Source organism: Trichechus manatus, unplaced genomic scaffold (genome assembly GCF_000243295.1).
Source record: "Trichechus manatus latirostris isolate Lorelei unplaced genomic scaffold, TriManLat1.0 scaffold00077, whole genome shotgun sequence".
Lineage (NCBI taxonomy): Eukaryota > Metazoa > Chordata > Mammalia > Sirenia > Trichechidae > Trichechus > Trichechus manatus.
Genome location: NW_004444013.1, coordinates 10,844,915 through 10,860,309, shown reverse-complemented (window position 1 = coordinate 10,860,309; position 15,395 = coordinate 10,844,915). Strand labels below are relative to the sequence as shown.

The following is a 15,395-nucleotide window of genomic DNA, read 5'->3' as shown; positions in this document are numbered from 1 at the left end:
GTTAACCAACGTCATAAAACAGCATGTGTGTTACTGTTACATGAGAAACTATCTGTTCTGTAAGCCTTCACCTGAAGTACAATAAAATATTAAAAAAAAAAAAAACAACAACCAAATCAAAAACCAAACCCAATGCCGTCGAGTTGATTCCGACATGTAGTGGCCCTACGGGACAGAGCAGAATTGCCCCATAAGGTTTCCAAGGAGAGGCTGGTGGATTTGAACTGCTGACGTTTTGGTTAGCAGCTGTAGGTCTTAACCATTGCACCACCAGGGTTCCCTCAAAATAACAAGGCTCCTATTTTTCTTTTTACTCATAATCTCCTGTGATCTTCTCCATGAACCCTAAATCCCAGGTAAACAGAAATATCCTCTGCACTCCTCCCTTCTGTTCCCTCTACCAGGAAACACCACCCTTTTTTCCTCCAATGCTGCACATGTGGATATTACACATCCCCTTACCCTCAGTGTCCCTCTACTACCTCCTTCCCCACTTGTGTGGGATCATCTCTTCCTACGAAATCCCATAGTTTTTGTACCTTTTTAGTCTTGTATTCGGAAGCCCTGTATTAAAACTATGTACGTATATATTTAGAAGTGAGGATGGCGAGACTTGTCTCACATGTTTGGACATGTTATCAGAAGGGACCAGTCCCTGGTGAAGGACATTATGCTTGGTAAGGTAGAAGGTCAGAGAGAAAGAGGAAGACCCTCAACGAGATGGACTGACACAGTGGCTACAACAAAGGGCTCAAACATAGGATGGCACAGGACTGCACAGTGCTTTGTTCTGTTGTGCATAAGGTCGCTATGAGTTGGAGCTAACTTGATGGCACCTAACAACATGTGTAGGTAATCTTGAAGGTGGGGGCAAGGTCATATTAATGCTGTAAAGGATAGCCATGGCTTTGATAAAGCCTGGAGAAATTTGATTCCTAGGATTAGACTGGAAGATATACCCATCTAGTGATCAAGAGACATTTCTAAGCTCATCCCTGACTCTATGTATCTACTTCTCACATGCTTGCTTCACCAAAACTTGATCACTGAGCCAGGGATGGCATGCTTGCTGTAACTGCTGATTCCCCACCTCTGTTCCCTCCCTATAGTAGACACTGATGGCTGACAGATCATCGGGATACCTCCCCAACCCTCTGAATCCTTCTGGAAGAATTGTCACAAGCCCAGCTGCTCACAGCTCCTTTCCAGGTTTCACAGAAGGCCTTGACTGAAGGCCATTTTCTATACTGAAAAACCTGGCTTCCTGTCTCTTCCTTCCACTGGATCTAAGGAACCACACACAGGACATCTAGATCTTTCCTCCACATGCCCACTCTTCCAGTTTTTAAAGACTACCCTACTTTCATGATTTGTTCCCTTCACAGATAACGGCAAGTCCAGCTTTTGTGGTTTCTTCTTTAACGAAAAGAATTGTTGTTAGGTGCCATGGAGTTGATTCTGACTTACAGCTGAAAACAAAGAATACAAACTACAAAATTAAGAACAGAGTTCTAGAAAGGTTGGTAAAACTGAGAGGCTCCAAAGCTTAAGCAACATGAGCTTTGTGGTGAATCTTACACTATCCATGGAATCCAAAATTTGAATTTAATTCCCAGCTTCGCCCCTTACTAGTTGTGTGAAGCTGGACAAATAACTTAATCTAAGTTTCCACTTGCTTGTCCATAAAATGGGACTAGTACCTCCTACTTCAGAGGGCTGCTGTGAGAATTAAGAAAGACTCCTAAATTCTGTATTTCCGTTAATGCTAACAAAACTCATTTACTGTTTTATTTGTACCTTGTTGAGGCTAACCAAACCTCCTGATGGAGTGATGGTGAGGTTATAAGAGCATACACGTGAGAAGTGCTGTAAAGCATTCAGCACAATTTCAAAGCTTTCTGACCAACCCCAGATCCTAATTCAGGTCTTCAGATTTCTGTCTTGTGAAAAGTTGAAGAGAAAAAGGTAACAATTAGATGTTACTGATACTGCTACCAGGCTGCCTCAACTTTCTAGGGGACTGGGAAACATCTGGAGCCCTGGTGGTGCAGTGGTTAAGAGCTTGGCTAGTAACTCAAAGGTCCACAGTTTGAATCCACCAGTGGCTCCTTGGAAACCCTATGGGGCAGTTCTACTCTGTCCTATATGTAACTGTAAAAACATTGCTAAGCCTACAGGTTTCAAAGTAGGGTGTGTACGGCTAATGTCTTGAATCATTACGACGTCTGTTATGTTGTTTTTAGTACAAATTAATTGTTGTGTTGTTGAGTTGATTCCGACTCATAGTGACCCTACAGGACTGCTCATAGGGTTTCCCAGGCTGTAATCTGGGAGGAGATCGCCAGGTCTTTTCTCCTGCACAGCCGCCGGTGGGTTTGATTGCCCATCTTTTGGTTAGCAGCCAAGTGCTGAACCACTGCGCCACCAGGGCTCCTTATGAATTAATTAGGACACCTTATATTAGTAACTTTTCAGAAGCAGCATCCTTACTTTTTTATTAATTAAAAAAAAAAAGTTGTAGAATACATATAATAAAAGATGCACTATTACTGGCATTTAGAACATTCACAATGTTGTGTAACCACCATCACTACCTAGCTCCAAAACATTTCCATCACCCAAAAAGGAAACCCCATGCCATTAAGCTCTATCCTCACTCTCTGCTTTTTGTTTCTATGGCTTTGCGAACCCTGGAAATTTCACATAAACAGAATCATACAATATGTGGCCTTTTGTCTGGCTTCTTTCACTTAGCATGTTTTCAAGGTTCATTCATGTTGTAGCATGTGTCAGTACTTCATTCCTTGTTATGGTGAATAAGTCATTGTATACCACATTTTGTTTATCTATTTATCCACTAATGAACATTTGGGTTGTTTCCACGTTTTGGCTATGAACATTCAGGTGCAAGTTTTTTATTGAACACTTGTTTTCAAATCTTCTGGGAATATAATCAGGAGTGGAATTGCTGGGTCCTATGGCAATTCTATGTTTAACTTACTGAGGAACTTCTAAACTGTTTTCCACAGCAACTCCACCATTTTACATTCTCACCGGCAATGTATGACACTTCCAGTTTCTCCATATCCTTGTCAACACTTGTTATCTTCCTTTTTTTGATTATAGCTAACCTAGTGGGTGTGAAGTGGTATCTCGTTGTGGTTTTGATTTGCATCTCTCTGATGGATAATGATGCCGAGCATCTTTCCACGTGCTTGTTGGCATCCTTACTTTTAATAATTTTGAGAAGCCCTGCTTGCACTAACAAGGAGTCTGCCTAATCCCCCCACCAGAAATGTCACCCCCCACATGACATCACGGTACACTTGGAAAGTGTGTCTGGTGCGGTCAGGCCAAGCCTCACCTACTTCACGATTCTCAGTACATTTGTCTTCGGCGTGTCCCTCTCCCTTTTATTCAATTGTCCTTCTTCCTCAACCTGCCACAGGGTCATGCCCTTTTGCTGTTTCCTATGCATCTGACAGAGCCACTCATTCTTTCTTGCACACAGTTTCTGGCCCAGCTCAGTGCCCTGAGCAGAGCAAGAAATCTGCGTGCATTTATAAGGGGATGCGACTAGGTCTCATGAACAAAGATGGTGGCAGTGGCTGAGGCAGAGCCACCTGGGTCCTCTTTGCCCCAGCCTTCCTGTGACGGGCTAGCTGTTCTGTCTAGTTGCTGTGGGACCTGGTCAGCTGTACTTTGGCCTTGGCTGAGAGCGTGAGAACAGGCCCCTCCTTTGGTCAGGAGAGGACCCCTACACTCTCCCCATCTTAGGTTGACAGGACACATGATATCCCTCAAGGACAGTGAGGCCAACTTGAATAATTGTGAAAACTGGGCTTAAGCAAAATAATTCTCTCTTCACACACTTCAAAATTCAAAGATTTTTAAGACAATGTGCAAGTATAATTAAAGAAAAAAAAAAGGCAATTCTATTTCAGATTTACATTTAGGATGTGTCCATAACGCAATTAGGAAGCATTACATACTAACTAACTAATACTGGTTTGATGATTTAGCTCTTATATATGGAGTCTTTACTAATTACTGCACATCATTTGTACGTATAGTTACTTCAAAGCCGAAAGAAGTGCTTTTCTCGTAACAACTTCAGTAAGGCAATTTACAATACAGAACATCCTCTTGAAGTTTTAGGAATTTGTATACTTACACCCATATGCCTATATGGTATATGGACTTACATGGTGCACGCTCATATTGACTATAAACCCTATCTTTCTGTACAATTACTGTAACATAGCTAAGATCTGTCCCACTCCAAAATGGATAAAGGCATTATGAGTGAGCAGAAGACACCGGAAAATTATGTACAAGGTCAGGAGGCACGTATCACGTGCACAACTCCAGGAAAAACAAGACGCTGGAATAAACAGCCATGTTATAAGTGCTCCAAAGTACAAAATACAAAATCCTGATTAGAGCTGATGAAAACACAAACTACAGACTCATACTCACAATCTGAGCCAGTGCTTAGGAATATATGACAGCAAAATGTAACACAATCTTTTGTTTCGCTGAGCTGTAATGGGCAGATAATCAACTGCCATTAGAAAAAGCACACAATTAAGTTCTACACCCTTATGACGTATAGAAAACTAAACTAACCGGTGTGACAGGCAACACAGCCAGCAAACTGCCAGGGATCAGATTAACCAGCCACTGACCAGCTGAGTGACCCTGGCAAGTCACTTACTCTCTTTGAACCCCAGTTTCGTCATCTGTAAAATGGAAATAATAGTGATAATAGCGTGCATGTCAGACGGCTGTCATGACGATAAAAGGAATTAATATCTGTAAGGTGCTGAGGATGGTGCCTGGCATACCACAGGTACTATGTAAGTAAAAGAAATAAATTTCGTATGTTTCATTTCTATTTTTATGGGAAGGCGTTTAGTAACCCCTTTAAAGTGATTCTAACTTGCAACCAAAAGATCAAGTGATCTTGGTCAATAATAACTGCTTTGACTCAGCTCGGCTCTCCCAATGATTCTGATAGGAATTCTTTCATTTTATCTAAACCTGAGGAATATATTTATAATACTTTCTTGAATTAACAATATTTCTTTAAAAATATTTCAGAAATATTTTTCTACATTTTTAAGACCAAAGCTTGTCAGGTTGGATTTTGAGTATCAACAAGATAAACCTATAACAAATGTTTTTAAAAAACTGCATGATCTGTAAACATTCTATCAATGACAAAAGAAAAACCTATAATTTTCTAGGTGGTGAGGAGATAAAATCTTCCGTTTTGTGCCCAATTTAAGAAACTGGTCCAAGTAATTTAATAAATGATACAAAATAATGTAATAGTGGGCTAAACTGGAACAAAATAACACAGTTTATATTTACATAATGGTGAACTGTAAGAAGCCTAAAGCAAATCTGTAATTTCCCTAAAGAAAGTTTCCCATTATTTCTAAGAAATAAATAGGAACAAGTTTTATTTAGTTTTTTTTTTCCACATTAAAGATGAAAACACTGGTTCAAAGGTTCTTTTGCCAAAATATTTTTCCTAGACCATATCTGTTTTCCTTCTCTACTTTTTTTGGTTATTTTCTAAGATTTTAAAAGTACATGTTGTTTAGTTTAGGGACAAAACTAAGTTTTACTCAAATTTCAGTTTCTTCTTTTAAATGAGCACTGCTGGGTCATTATGTTGCCCTGAGCTGACTGTGCACATGTGTGTGAAGATTTGTGTGTGATCATGGGTAGACAGCCTGACAACCTGCAGAGTGGTATAAATCTGAAACTCTGATCTATTCAGCAATTAAACCTAGGAGATTAAAATATTTTACCTGCCAAATCCCGAATACAAAGCTCTGGTTTTGGTTTTTGTGTTTTCCTCCCCATTAAGGTTAAGTAGTTAAGGAGTTGTGCTTATACTACTGTGGGAGTTAGGAACATACTGTTAATGTATGTTAAACCCAGGTGCTTAGATAGAGGTAGAAAGGGACTTCCTTTTCTTTGGCGAAAACAAGGATATCAAATTCCTCATGTGATCACTCAGTCCTCATGTTTTAACCACTGAATTATATATCAATAAAGCTGTTATATGAAACTGGTGACAAAATTTAAATAAATTCTAAATAAACCAAAGGGTATACGATATTCATAGATTGTTGTTGTTATGTGCCGTTGAGTCATCTCTGACTCATGGGGACCTTATGTATAACAACAAAAGGTTGCCTGGCCCTGTGCCATTCATGGATTAGAAAACTCAGTACTGTTAAACTCATCTATAGATTCAATGCAATCCTAGTCAAAATCCCAGCAGATTTCCACCCCCCAGTGGAAACTGACACGTTAACTCTAAAATTTATGGAAAGCAAAGGTCCTAGAACAGCCCAGACAACCAGACAATGCAGAATAAGCTGGAGGACTTCCACTACCAATTTTCAATAATGAGGATGCAGGGATCACAACTGAAATGACTGCTGCTGATACATCGGCAGAGAGGACGATGAGAGAAAAAGAAAAGAAACAGATGCAAAGGGACAGAGGCAGGGAGAATGTGACAAATGAGTTAATGACTATAAAATATCCAAAGGTTTGGAAAGAGAAACACAAGAACAGAAAAAACATAAACTACCCTAATATTCCTAATTCTTCCTGTGTCCTCAGATCCCCATTTGCCATATAAGAACAGACTAGGAAGGGTGGGTATGATCTTCTGGAGGGGAAAAAAAAGCAAATAAGGTCCAGGAGACATAATTATAAAGCTTGAAGTACATATATGCTAGTAAAACCACACACCATCCCATGTGGAAGAAAAACATGATTCCAATCAGAGACACATGCAGAGCACAGAAGCACTATGTAAATCCATGCCACAGATAAAGCAAGAACTTTTAGACAAGTCCTTTCGGAAAACGAGCTAGTCATTAAAGCAAGACCTTTAACACCAGAGATGCATGATGTGGCGGCCCTCACTGGGAGTCTTCCTAGCAGCCATGTCTTGTCCTCTCCTCCTCGGCCGTATTCCTTGGCTAACAAGGCTGGAGAAGCCTCTTTGGCAGCTGGGGCACAGGCAGGTGATCTAAATCCAGCAATGGGACATGAAGAATGTGTGCTGGGACTTCTGGGAAGATTTTCTCCTTTGTACAAGGACACATTTAAGAAGAAATACCCCTTCCTACCTTCGGGTACAATGGGAGGAGGTGATACCCAGAACAGCTATGGCAGCCATCTTGGGACCCAGAGGAGATAAGCGTAAAGAAGAGAGAAAGAAACCTGGGTCCCTGGTGATGATTAACTAACCTGGAATCTACTACTCCTGGCTGTTATGTGGGATAATAAACATCCTTATTGTTTAAGCCACTGTTAGTTGGATATTTTGTTACTTGTAAGCAAAAAACTCCACAACCAAACCAATTGCTGTCAAGTTGATTCAGACTCATAGAGACCTCATGTGTGTCAGAGTACAGCTGTTCTCCACAGGAAAATCTACTTACCAAAAAAAAAAAGGGGCTGTTTTTTTTGAGGGGAAGCAGATCACCAGGTCTTTCTTCCGAGGCACCTCTGGGTAGACTTGAATCTCCAGCCTTTTGATTAGCAGCTGAGTGCGTTAACTGTTTGTACCACCCAGGAACTTCTTGTAAGCAAAAGCATTCAGTTACTCACAGAGCAGTGGGTGAGCTGATGCTGGAAGAAGGATGTCTAAATGGAAATACCTGCAGCTAGAAATCAGAAATGAGCTGCTGCAGCTCCGTACCACTAATTGAGGCAGATTCTGTTAGAACCTTTCTCCAAAAGACAAATGAAAAGTAAAGGGCATAACCAACTTTCTCCTTTAGCTCTTAGTATTTTTTTTTTTTTTTTTAAAGTGGGAAAAGATAGAAATGTTTAACTTTGCCACCCCTGATAAATATTTATAATGTATTTGGCCTCGTTTTCCAAGCTAAATTATCATTACAAATTTCTGTGAAATTAAGTAAATAGTTTATCCGGAGGATATTTTCTTTATCTACCTCCAAAGTTCAAAAGTATCAGAATGTTATAAACATTTCATGTAAAAAATACGTATGAAATGAAAAAATAGTTGTGTGTCCTATAACAACATTACAAAATATTTTAATTCATCATTAAAACTAAAACTACTCTTGTAGGAGATGCAAATCAAAACTACAATGAGATACCACTAACTCACCCACATCAGAATGGCAAAGATCAAAACAACCAAAAACAGCAGGTGTTGGCAAGGTTGAAGAGAAACTGGAACCCTCATCCATTGCTGGTGGGAATGTAAAATGGTACAGCCACTGTGGAAAACAGTTCGGTGGTTCTTCAAAAAGTTGAACACAGAACTACCATATGACCTAGCAATTCCTATCTTAGGTGTATATCCAGAAGAAGTGAAGGCAGAAACACAAACAGAAATCTGTACACGTGTTCACTGAAGCACTTTTCACAACAGCCAAAAGGTGGAAACAACCTAAACGTCCAACAACAAATGAAAGGATGAAAAGAAATGCTGCATATACATACACAGCCAGAAAGAGAAATGAAGACCTGAGGCATGGCACAACATGGATGAACCTAGAAAACACCATGCTGAGCGAAATAAGTCAGTTTCAAAAGGACAAATACTGTATGATCTCACTTATATGAAATTCTATACAAATATATAGAAATCAAAGATTAGTGGTTAACCGGAGCAAGAGGGAGGGGAAAAGGGGGAGTTTTTGCTTAGGGGACATTGAGTGTATGATAATGGTGGTGGAATGATTTGGAAAAAGATAGCTAGAATAGGCATACAACTTGAAGAATGTAATCAGTGTCACTGAATTGTACAGAAATTGTTGAGATGGTATATGCTTTGGTACACATATTTTCAGCAAAATAAAAAAAGACTAAAACTACTCTTGTAAAAAAAGTTTTCAGAATGATAAGATTTCTTCAGCATCCCTTTCTCTTCCCCCCAAAGCAAAATTTTTACACTGAAAAATTTAAAACTAAGGATTTTAAAATGTGAAAATGTAGGTTTTCCACAGACAATGCTCAAGCCCACTGCTGTTGAGTTGATTCTGACTCACAGCAACCCTGTAGAGCTGAGAAGAACTGCCCATAGGGTTTCCAAGGCTGTAAATCGTTACAGAAGCAGACTGCCACATCTTTCTCCTGCAGAGCCGCTGGTGGGTTCAAACTGCTGACCTCTGGTTAGCAGCCGAGTGCTTTAACCACTGTACCACCAGGGATCCTGGTTTAGAGATAGTAAGCAATGAAAATTTTGAAATGATTCAATGATCTTCACATATGTAATACCCTTCAGTTTTTTCAGATGGAATTTATAACATAAATTTCATAATAAAGTTATGAATACCAATGCCAAAAGTAGTAAGTAGGTAATAAATTTCTCTTTAAAAATGAGAGAAATACCACCTACCTTAGATTTTCTTTTATGTATTGTCCACTACTCTGCTATACAAAGAATTTAAACAGAGAATGGGAGTTTAGTCTGAATGATCACAACAACAAACAACAAAGCAAATAAAAAGAACTTATTAGGCCTCCAAAAGCAACTCCACTGGAATAGCATTTTATTCTGGAATTGCTGTAAACGACAGCAGAAAATTAAGAGCTGTCTGAGATAGGAATATAGGTCCCCGGGTGGTGCAAACGGTTTGTGCTCAATTACCAAGGTCGGAAAGAGCCCTGGTGGTCCAATGGCTATGCCTCGGCTGTTAACTAAAAGGCTGGTGGTTTGAACCAGGGCTTCAAACTGGTTCAGTCACGGCCAATGAAGCAAAACCGGAAGAGACTCGAATTTTTAAAATTTGGGCGATCCGGAACCATAACCAGAATGGGAAAAATTACAGGTAAAAGTCCTGGAATGGGAGATTCAGAAGAGTCCTAGTGAGCCCTTTCAGGAGCCTGATGGGTGAGACTGGATTATTGCCAGAACTGAGGAGAGTAACACGGTATGGTCGGCCACTACCTTTAAGCCGGGCACTACTGTTTCTGACTGTGCAAATCCAACGGGCAAGAGATCTGGTTGCTATGCAACACGTATGCTGCCCTTGTTTTCTAAGAGGGAAATTAAGTTTCCAGCAGGGCTTCAACCCATAATTTTTCCCGTTCTGGCTATGGTTCTTGGTCACTCCAATTTTAAAAAATTCGGCTCTGTGCCAATGTTGTCTCCTTGGCCATGAATGAATCGGAAGAATCAGCTGGAAGCCCTGGTTTGAACCTACCTGGCGGCTCTGCAGGAGAAAAGACCTGGAGATATGCTCCCATAAAGATTACAGCCTAGGTAACTCTATGGGGCAGTTCTACTCTGTCCTATAGGGCTGCTAGGAGTCAGAACTGACTTGACAGCACACAACAACAACCAAGGTTGGCGTTTCGAACCCACCCAGAGGTGCTGTGAAAGAAAGACCTGGCCATCTGCTTCTGTAAAGATTACAGCCAAGAAAACTCTACAGAGCAGTTCTACTCGGTAACACATGGGGTTGCCATGAGTTGGAATTAACCTGGCAGCAACGGGTTACAGGCTGAGATACGAATATATGCAAAAATACAACTTGAAAGAAAAATAAAGCACAGCACAAGTTATTTTGATTCCCTCTGAATAAAATACATATCCACATGAAAGAAACTTCACCATCGCAACATATTTTCCTTCTTGAAACTGAAGTTTTAAGCCCATGTTTATAACAACAGTGTTGCTGTGGAAATAGTTGACTCAACATCATGAACTCACAGCTGAATAAAGTAAGGTGTGGAACAGCTTAAGAACAGGTCTTATTTAAACAGTGACAAGAACCATAAAACATTAAAAAGGCACACTGAATGATATTGAGTCAGAGCACCATATGTTTTAACGTAAGGGTTAGACTTTTTTTCCTCCAATGCTTGACACCAATAGGATGTTTCTTTTTAACTTTGTCCTATTTTTGGAACCCCATAATCATCTCAACCACTCCCTCAAAATGGACCAGACTTTGTTGCTATCTGCTTCTGTCTACATAATGCAGCCTGTATTCGTTAACTTGATCATGCTTAGAACTGAGTTCTTATAGTTCAGTCCTTCCCAGAACACGCAGAAGTTCATGGCACCAACCAGAGCACAAGTCAGGATTTTGAAAAACTTCTGCAGGTAATTAAGTCAACTAAATATAGCAGTTTTGACTTACTTAGCACACAACATAATGTCAGGTGTACAGTGTTCTGTGTATGCCTACAGGTTTCAAGACCCTTTATCACAATTCCAGTATAAAAGTGGTTGGAGAATGCTGTTGAGAACACAGGTCCACTGCAGCCTGGCAGCCTGGACCCTGCCCCAGCACCTCATCACACTTCTCATTTGTTCTGGCTTCTATAGGTTAGTGAAGAGTTTTCCAAGTAACCGTGAAAAATCCTCAGGACACTTTCTATTGAAATGGTGTGAACTGTTTATGATACTGTGCTCCTCCTTTGCTGTCCCTCCCTACATTTTACAGAGAGAGATGTGCTTTTCCTTACACACACACGCACTTAAACACACATTCTTTTCCTCTTTTTGGAACCTTTCAAACCAGGACAAACATTGTTAAGCCAAAACTTTTGCCCTCTGTGCAGTAAGGCACTTTTAGCAGATTTTTAAAACGATGGGTGGGGCTGTTAGACACTCAACACCCCCTCCGGAGATGGTAACAGCCGCACTGGCTCTGAACATAAGTCTGGACTCCCCCCGCAGGCCGGAGGCTTGCTGCCAGGGTGGTGCTGCCCTCTGTGTCTGCACAGGAGCCCCATTCATACCAGCAGAACCGGAAAATCACAACTGAGTGTCAAAAGAACAACATAAAGGAGTCTGCTTTACTGCTAGGTGAGTCACAGGAAATACTCCTGCCACACAGGCAGGCCTGGAGGCCCGGGGCTCATCTCTTCCAGTTAAGAATATGGGGCAAGGTTCGCCGGGCTCGGGGAACAGCCCACCCTAGGGGCAGAAGTCAGAGAGAGTGGGAGACTGGTGCTGAAAGGACCCCCCACCGCCTGCAGCCCCTCCACTTGGCCTCAGGTACCAGCCTTGGCTTTCCTCCAACTGGCCTCAGCTTTCATCAGACCACAGTGAGCTCAATCATTCCTGCAGGGAACAAACTAGAGTGCTGGACTAGCTCTCCTTCCTATGCCGAAGAACAGGCAACCTCACACATTCTTATCAGCGCCCACAGGGTGAAAAGGAACCGGGCTCAAGTTGGGTTTATATACAGTGGACAGGTCGGCTTACCCAGCTCCATCGACACGAGGGACCCGGTGGCAATCTCACCAATCTTGGCCACGCCATCGTAGTAGGCTTTTCCTGCCAGGATCATAGCTAGACAGGGAAGGATGATATACACAAAGATGTCACTTAAACAAGGACAAGGAAGAAGCGACTTGGATGTTTCTTCAAAACATACCTCAGTCCCTTCTGGCTATGAGAAGGTACATGCTGCAGACAAACCTGGCTCAGAGAAGGCAGGGCTTGCCATGTGACACCTGTGCCTAGGGCCAACGTCCCTCCGCTGCACTTCCAAAGCCCCCAGATCCCATCGCAGTGGAGATGTCCATAGTACCTCCTGCTCGGATCAGCCTTTGGCAGAGAAGGCCCTGCCTATCCTGATGCCAGCTCCAGAGTAGATACGTTCCTAACATCTAAATAGGGCTAGGCACAAGAAATCTCACAGCACTACACATCTGCCAACACCATCAGTTAAAAGGACTTGTGTAGGGTGGCCTGTGATGATATTTTAATCTTTTCTATAGAAAAAAGCATTCAGAGTCACAAACAACCTACATACTTGTCAGGGGAAAGTCTATGAATTCCAAAATTGATTCTCAATCCAAAAAATAATAAAATTGTCTGAAAAATAACTGAATGCTGTATGTTTTTTGGGTGTGGGGCAAAGACAGGAACGCTTTTATTGCTGTATCAGTTGGGGTCTAGTTATCTTAAAAATAATATTTCTCCTCTCAAGCTGATTTAGAAGACTGTAAGGTATAGAAATCTGCTTTTGATTTCTTTTCTGGGGTAAGGGACAAGGCTGACCTGGGGTTGAAGTCTACCTTTACTTCTAACTACATGACCTGGGTGAGCTACTTGACTCTTTCAGAAAAAGTCCCTCATTTATAAAACACCCTAATAATGTGAGCACTGAACAGACAAATGGCAGTTGCTAATACCAATCCTTTCTTTTACTTTAACAAGTTAGATTGAAGGTACATGACAAGCAAGTTTTTCAAGACCCAGCCTACTCTGTGAAATTTTGGTGAAAATTGTTCGTTTTATCTTATTCAAAGACTGGTTTCACACATAGAAATTAATTTTGAAGACCACAGGATTTTAGAGCTAAAAAAGTCCTTAGGAATCTCCTAATCCAGCCCCTTCATATCACAGGAGGAAAACCAGAGGCCACATCAGCTGCCTTGCCCCAACAGATAATGGGTACTGCTTTAAAACAGGTGGATTTTAAAAGGCATTAAGAGATTTTCTACCACTTATTGTTTTAAGGAATGAAATGAAACATTTTAGTTCTATTTTAAGGGTTGATCAAGTACTTCATCAATATAATCTACATATTTCTGCTAGATAAATTTTCCTTAAAAAAACTATCTCATTGCGTTACTGTTCTGCTCAAAAACCTTCAATAGTGTCCCAGTGCTGACAGCGGGAATGAACTGACGTACCGGTGCAGCTGAAGGTACCGCAGGCCAAAATAGTATTTTTATGCTAAATTCATCTATTTTAGCACTTACTGCAGTTTAAGAAATGATAAAAGTTATGGCTTTTACTATCTGTGAATACTAGTTTAGGGAATGTGATGTGATGTACACTTTTATTTTATAAGACTGGGGATAACCTTAAAGTACAATTACAGAAAGAGCAGTAGTGATCAGCATTCACGTAGACCTTTCGGGGCATTACGCAGTTTATCTATCTGGCAACCTTAAGACATGGTGGGTGAGGCTATCACCCTGTTTCACCAGAGGAGAGGAGTGGAGATACTGTGGGACATGCCCTAGGCCAGTGGTGAGTCAAAGGGAGCATACACAAGTCCGGCTGAGGCACTTCCTCAGCTCTAAATTCTGGTGCTCTTTCCATCTTTAGTCTCATCTAGAATTGAAAAAGAGATGGTGCCACCTAAAAACAAGGTCTCTATCCAATAAACTGTCAAGTTAATATCTGTAATGTTTTAGTATGAAGATTTAAATTTGTAAGGCACTGATAAACTGAAAGCAAATTAGTGGGAGAATGGTATGCAGGATTACACAATATTTAAACAAGATTTTTGGTTTGCATCTATCCATTAAATTGAAAATTTTCATTAGCTGTTGACTTACATTTAAAACCATTTAACCTTCTCAGTCTAGTAAAATATCTTTTACGATAAAGCTGAATTAAAAGTATATAATTCATTCAAAACTAATAAACGATATTTTTATAAATTTGCTCCCTCTGTGAACACATTAAGAGATTTTCTACCACTTACCGTTTTAAGAAATGAAATGAAACATTTTAGTTCTATTTTAACGGTTGATCACTACTTCATCAATCTAATCTACATACTTCTGCCAGATAAATTAAAAACTATTTCACTGAGTTACTGTTCTGCTCAAAAACCTTCAATGGCCTTACAGGGTAAGTCCACACTGTCCAGAGCTGGTGGTAGATTTTTACAGTAAAGGCCTTCGATCACACCTCCCAGACTTCCCAGCCCTATACTACATTGCTGGTCTTGGTCATGTGACTTCTTTGGCCAATGGGACATCAGCAAGCATGACTCCCACAGAGGTGTGGTAAGTACTGTGCGTTGGGGCTCACACTCTTGGAATACCCCTATCACCTGAGGGCCCAGTCTGGCCTCTAAGCTGTAAAGACCCCGTGCAGAGAGTGCGAGTCCAGTCATCAGCTTCATTCAGGCCCTAGCTACAGAAGTGAGCCCCAAGGAGTCGAAAGAACTGTGAAATAGTAAGCTGTTGTTTTAAGCCATGAAGCTTGGAGGCAGTTTGTTACGCAGTAATAGGTAACTGATGTGGTTTTAAGATACACTTATAACTCAACCCTATCCCATCTTGTTTTACTCTTCCCTAACAAGCTTCCTGCCATACCCGTGGGGACCCTGGGCCTGGCTTGGAGCCTGTCTCTTCTGCCTGAGGCGCTCATACACAGCGTCTGCCTGCTGAAGCCTGGCACCTATCAGTTAGCTCCACTCCTACAAGGCCTCTGGCCTGCTCCATTCCACACCAGCCTCCACTGCTCGAAATTCCTGTCACACTGGCCTATCTCCAGCTCTTTACAAGCCATTCACACACTGCCTTGCATTTTTTTTTTTTTAAATATTTTATTGTACTTCAGGTGAAGGCTTACAGAACAAATAGTTTCTCATGAAACAGTAGTACACATGTTGTTT

The 15,395-nt window shown here is 41.0% G+C and overlaps 1 protein-coding gene across 1 annotated transcript in view; it reads right to left on the bottom strand.

Moving 5' to 3' along the window:
* Window positions 1-15,395, bottom strand: part of BAIAP2L1 (BAR/IMD domain containing adaptor protein 2 like 1) — a 139,188-nt gene that overhangs the window by 49,969 nt on the left and 73,824 nt on the right. The window contains exon 5 of the mRNA XM_023735267.1: window positions 12,233-12,319. Within this exon, the coding sequence (XP_023591035.1) occupies window positions 12,233-12,319 (87 nt within the window). The remainder of the gene's footprint in view (window positions 1-12,232; window positions 12,320-15,395) is intronic.